The sequence below is a fragment of the Thamnophis elegans genome, chromosome 7, assembly GCF_009769535.1.
Source record: "Thamnophis elegans isolate rThaEle1 chromosome 7, rThaEle1.pri, whole genome shotgun sequence".
Classification (NCBI taxonomy): Eukaryota; Metazoa; Chordata; class Lepidosauria; order Squamata; family Colubridae; genus Thamnophis; species Thamnophis elegans.
This window is the reverse complement of record NC_045547.1, coordinates 17931753-17937752: the sequence shown is the minus strand read 5'-3', so window position 1 is coordinate 17937752 and position 6000 is coordinate 17931753. Positions and strand designations below refer to the sequence as shown.

The following is a 6000-nucleotide window of genomic DNA, read 5'->3' as shown; positions in this document are numbered from 1 at the left end:
ACTTGTTTCTGAAGAGTCATGGATGCAGCAGCAGTGGAGTTTTACAAGCAAAGTTTGAACACTTTTTAAAGAGGATATGAGGATTCTTCTACAGGGCATTGTACCAGGCTAGAAGATCTCCAAGTAACCTTCCAAACTTTGAAAAGACAAGGGTACCAACTGGCACACTGACCATAGGTTGGCAGTCCAGAAAGAAAAAACAGTGGAACAGCTGCTTCCTTGGCCTCACCCAGCATGTCTCTTGGCTCCAGTGGTGCCCAGTCAACCAGGGCATCAGTGTCTCAAGGCTTCTCAGACTAAATTGCTCAGCCCTCCTGAACATCTGTTCTTGATCACGGGAATGTGGGGATGTCAAGACTTGCGTGTGAATTGGATGAAAGTGAGGGAGAGGCACACAGTCAGCCTCACTCTCTCTTCCCGGATTCCATCTTGCTCCAATAGCAAGACATGAGCTAGGTCCTGGTCCACGTTGTAGAATCTCTTGTCAGTTGTTGATGGGCTGGGCCCAGATACAGGAGCCGCCCACTGTCCTGTACGACATCGATGAATAACTTGGGCGATGGAATGACCTCTGTCTTTGTTGATGGTTCCTTGCATAGTGGATCAGTTGGGCTGGACAGGTGTTCAAGTTCAGAAACTGAAGGATTGGCTCCAAGTCGAGACAGTTGGAGATGGGCTGGGTGCAGTGGTTGACCAGGCCATCTTTTGCATCTTGCCATGCTTTTAGCGTAGCACATTGCTCAAAGATCGCCTTCATGACCATTGTCCTATTCTAGTAGGTTTCATCCCCTCGATCCGTCAGGATCTGTTGTCACATGCTTGGGATAGACAAGTCCCTACCTTACCGAAGGCAAATGACCCAACGCCACTGGTTACTCTCAACCTGATTTGGACAGCCTGTCGAAGCTGTTGCCTGTGGTGTGGCCGCTGCGCATACTATAACTACTAGGGGCCACAGGTGAGAGCTGAGGTGGGGATCAAAGGTGGATGAGCTGCCCTAAAAGGACATGACGTGACCCTACACCAGAGGTGCTACCCCTCCCCGAACATCACATACACCCTGTTCTTCTTGTACACTTCAACAGGTGATGCTTCTGGGGCCATCCTGGGTAAGAGGTGAGCAGGAGGAAAAGCCTCAGCAGGGAAGATGGTTATTAAATAAGCTGGAGCCATCCAAGGGGAAGGAAGCAGAATATACATGATGTTTTTTTCTGAACAGTGTAGAAAAAAATTTATAATTCTTTAACATTGAAGCCATAATCAATGTGGATGTTTCAGGCTCCCAACAAGGACGCTCTAGGCCAGGAGTCTCCAAACTTGATCGCTTTAAGACTTGTGGACTTCAACTCCCAGAATTCCCCAGCCAGTCTTAAAGCGGCCAAGTATGGAGACCCCTGCTCTAAGGCAAATCTGTCTAAAAATAGGCCTGCACGCCGCGAGGATTAACCCTCGAGTAAATTTATCTTCACGCAAATCCAATTCAAAGTAAATGGAACTGAAACGCCGGCTCCAGTTTGGCAGGAGCGCGAGCAGCCGACCCCGTCACCACCCGCCTCACAAAAGCCAACCGGAAGCGGCCGTAAGGCGCGCTCGCTCTGGAGAAGGCATCCTTTCTTACTGTTGTCCTCTGATTGGTTACGCTGTCCAGCGGCGGCAGGCTGGCTAGCCAATAGCCTTCGAGCGCGCAGGTTTAGCGGGAAGTTCTAAAAAACGGGCGGGGGTTGTTTTGGCGCAGAGAGCTCCGCCCCCCTTTTTTTGCCGGTCGCGAGGGAGAAGCCCGTGACGTCATCTCGAGGAGAGCGAAAGTGGGTCGGAAATTCAATTCGAAGTCACTTCGCTTTTCCAGGGGCAGCAGCGACATAAAGTAGGTGGCGCTAAGGGGGGATCCTGGGAAGTGGGAGAACTTTATATGAATCAGTGAGTGGGCATGTTGGAAGTCAAACTCAGTTTATCCCGCAAATTTCAACCGGAAATTGCAAATGAACTAGCAAACTTTATTCAGTTTGGCTTTTCCCAAGCTACAGGGGACTACGTCTCCCAAAATCCCCAGCCAATTTGAACTATCGTCGTCATCCTCAGCCATTCCGTCGCGTCCGACTCTCGGACACGACTGTAGACTCTTAAATGTGTGATAATTGACATTTATTGGGAATTAGGCAGTGTATAAATGTAATAACAGGTTAAAGTGAGTTAAAATTATATATAAATTTAGATAGATATAGATGATATGGATATAGATAACCTACGCTGTTTATTAGGAGTCAGTGTATAAATGCAATAATAGGTTAAAGTTACGCTGTTTATTAGGAGTCAGTGTATAAATGCAATAATAGGTTAAAGTGAATTAAAATTCTATCTATCTATCTATCTATCTCTGTCTGTCTATCTATCTATCTATCTATCTATCTATCTATCTATCATATACATACATACATACATACATACATACATACATACATACATCACCTAGGCTGTCAACTGGCCTAAATTATAGTTTATAATTGTTCATTAGTTGATGAAAACATGGAAAACACTTGTTTAAACAATGAGATTAATATATAAAGAGCAAGAAAAATGAATAATCAAAATGCAAAACAATAAAAAAAGCTCTGAATTTAGCAGATTTATGTGTAAGTCCCACCAAAGAGGTTCTATAATGGTTTGGAAGACGACACCCAAAACAATCAGATTTATTGAGAATTGCAGAGAGTCAGTTTGGTTCTCCGTGTATGTTTGTCTAATGTTTTCTTTTGGAATTATGCTTAGGATTTTTTTTTACACCCCCCCCCCCACCCCACAAGGCTGGAGATGACAGAAGAAACTGAAGAAAAGGCTAGAGTGAACTTTCCCTTTCCTTACACACCATATCCCATTCAAGAGCAATTTATGGCTAAACTTTATCAGGTCTTGGAGATGGGAAAGATTGGCATATTTGAGAGCCCAACTGGCACAGTAAGTCTCTTTTTTATTTTAACACACACTTCGCCTCTCTGTTATCAAGATAGTGGTGTGAGCAGGAATGTCCCTAGAGAATGTTGAAAATAGTCCATATGGCATCCATGAAAGTGTGATTGATGCGCCACCTGTTTTTCATGGGCATTGTATCCATATAGTCTTCATTGACCATACTCTGGGGATACACCTGAGTGTAAGCATTAGGAGCAATAGGACACAAGCACTTTGCCAGACAAGTAAGGGGTGGATGGATAGCTACTTGCTATCTAATAGATGGCTATTGTGACTCTTACAGCCAGCCTAGAAAACATTTCCTCAAAAATAACACAAATATAAATGTTAAAATCTTGTAGAATTTTATTTGGAAATGTTAACATCCTGTTTATGGTATGGTATAAAGATATACCTGCACTACTTCTTCCTCTTAGGGTAAATCATTAAGTTTGATTTGTGGTGCTCTCTCGTGGCTCCGGGATTTTGAAGAGAAAAAGAAACTGGAGGAGGCCCAGCTATTAGCAAGTAAAATTGGTGGAAAAGATGCAGAAGAGGAACTCAAGAAAAGCAATACAAAGCTTTTAGCCAGCCAGCCAGCGAACAATGAACCAGACTGGATAATGCAATTTGTGCAGGAGAAAAAAGAGCAGGAAATGATTCATAGACTGAAGGTAAAAAAAGGTTGCTTATAGATCCGTCTTTATTCAATCCTGATGATGTATTCACAAATATAAATAGAAAGCTATGTACTATTGACACTTGCCCCATGGTAACGCCTGCTCTTCTTTTACTTGCAACCATCAAACGCCACTCTTCTACCTTTTGCACGTGCTGTGTTTTTAATAAAGAGAGCAAGGTCAAAGGAGGAATCGCAAGATATGATGCTCTAAGAAGAAAATGGCATCTAAGAAAATAAAATTGATGCTTGATACTTTAGAACAGGGCTATCAAACTTGAGGCCTGCAGGTGGATGCGTCACACAGTGGCCACATCCATGCCCAATTTAACGAAGGGGAAAAAAGTTGCAATATGTCATGTGATGCTGCCAGTTTGACACTCCTGCTTTAGAAACTTACAAATGAACATATTCGGTGGCACTCGTGCAGTGTTTTATTAAAAAAACCTAGAATGTATTCCTCCCATCCTCAGATAGATGAACACAATACAATGGTGGCATGTGGGCCCTTAAAAACAGCAAAAGAGTTGCAGTTATCATTTAAAAAATGTTTAGTGGGTGATTTAATGCTTTTAAATTAGACAAAACCTGGTATTCCTTTGTTTATCTAAAGACTTGCTTACTAGCAGATCTCATTTTACTCTGAGAACATTTTAAAATGAGAAATGTTAAGATAAGGCAGTGTTTCTCAACCTTGGCAACTTGAAGATGTCCGGACTTCAACTCCCAGAATTCCCCAGCCAGCTGGCTGGGGAATTCTGGGAGTTGAAGTCCGGACATCTTCAAGTTGCCAAGGTTGAGAAACACTGAGATAAGGTCTGCTTAAAACATAGTCGGGGCCTTTGCCCATCAAATATTGGACAACGTATGAATCGTTCAGAATTTCTGTAAAGAACCATTAAATGTTAAATGTTGTGAAGTAATTTTGCAGCAATATTTCTGACAACAAATTTCAGGTTCCAGGTGTTTGAACTTTCCCTGCAATTCTCTGATTTCTTTAGGAAGAACAGATCAAGAGGAAGAAACGAGAAGCATACCTTGAGCAAATTCGACACAATGTGAAACTGAAATATGTGTCTAAACGGAAGGTGAGCATTTCCAGAGCTGTGAATAAAAATTAAAATAATTTCTCCACAAAAATAACATTGGAGATTAATGGATTGTAACGGAAAAAAAGTTGATCCAAAGTTATCTTATATAGTGCCTCAAAGAAAACTACACGAACAATGTATGAGTTGAGGATAATAGATAAATGAGGAATGTATGAACTTAAATCTATAAGATAAGAATTGCTCTTTTGGAACTGGCTTCTGTGTTGATTTTTATGTCAGGCCTGGAAGCCATCTTTTAGATTGGGCCTTCAGGCCTGCCACATTTTCTACTGTGGGAAAATGGGAGGGGGGATTATATGGAGTATGGGAGATATATAGCCATAATAACATTCCTCTCTCAGAGAGTCAAGGACATCTTGCCCTGCAGCTGGAGTGGTGTGACTGGGAGACATCTCCAGTTTTGGACGGTACCTGATTGGACCATGTGATGGATATGTGGGTGCTGGGCAGGGACTTAAACTTTCACTTAGGTGGGGGAAACCTGAAAGCTTTCATATTTGGGTTTTGCCAGATGTGCCAATATGACATCTGTAATAAAATGGAGCTTTGAGGAATCTCAAGCCTCAGAGTCTTCTTTCATTGGGGGTGTTACTTGGAACCCTGACATTTTATTTGCAGTGACTACCCAATATTGTAGGCATAACATATTAGACGAGTATTGAAAAATAAATTGTATTTATTATCCCTCCATCTAGCTAGCCATCCATTTCCCTCTGGTCTCCTGCATCAGCTGATTCCTCATTGAGAAAAGCAGGAGCTCAGAAGACCTCCTAGGCGTGCCCGGATTACCTGGCTTGGATTGACAGATGTTTTCCTTGTGCTTATTTCAGCGGATGGAGGAGGAGGAGGCAGAGCACCTGCTTCAGCTCAGCAAGGACAGTTTATCTACCCCTGCTGAGCCTGGTTCTTTGGCGCTTTCAGATGCGAGTGAGGAAGATCTGATCCTTGCAGAATACCAGAGTGACGAGGAGCAGAAAACAGGAAATAGGTAGAAATGCTGGTATGACTACAAGAGCTTGAAGTGAGGAATTCAATTCTCTAGGGAAATATGTATCTCTGCTGTGGCCTGCCAGCAGCTAGTGGAGCTGGCAGCAGATTCGAACAGTGAGGAGGTTGGGGAGGAACATGGGCCAGTCCTGGAGTCTGGGGAAGGCTCTGATGAGGGCTCTGCGTCGGAGGTAGAGGGGGCCAGGGCCGTATGCAAGTTACCAGCTGCTTTCAGAGTCAGACATCAGTGAGGCAGACAAACAGCTGGAGCCTGTT

At 43.3% G+C, this 6000-nt stretch overlaps 1 protein-coding gene across 1 annotated transcript in view; it reads left to right on the top strand.

The window, feature by feature from the left end:
- The first annotated feature begins 1782 nt into the window (after positions 1 to 1782).
- Positions 1783 to 6000, top strand: part of DDX11 (DEAD/H-box helicase 11) — a 49460-nt gene continuing 45242 nt past the window's right edge. Inside the window, exons 1-5 of the mRNA XM_032221529.1 lie at positions 1783 to 1864; positions 2802 to 2952; positions 3384 to 3620; positions 4627 to 4713; positions 5568 to 5725. Of these exons, the coding sequence (XP_032077420.1) occupies positions 2809 to 2952; positions 3384 to 3620; positions 4627 to 4713; positions 5568 to 5725 (626 nt within the window). The 5' untranslated portion in view covers positions 1783 to 1864; positions 2802 to 2808. The remainder of the gene's footprint in view (positions 1865 to 2801; positions 2953 to 3383; positions 3621 to 4626; positions 4714 to 5567; positions 5726 to 6000) is intronic.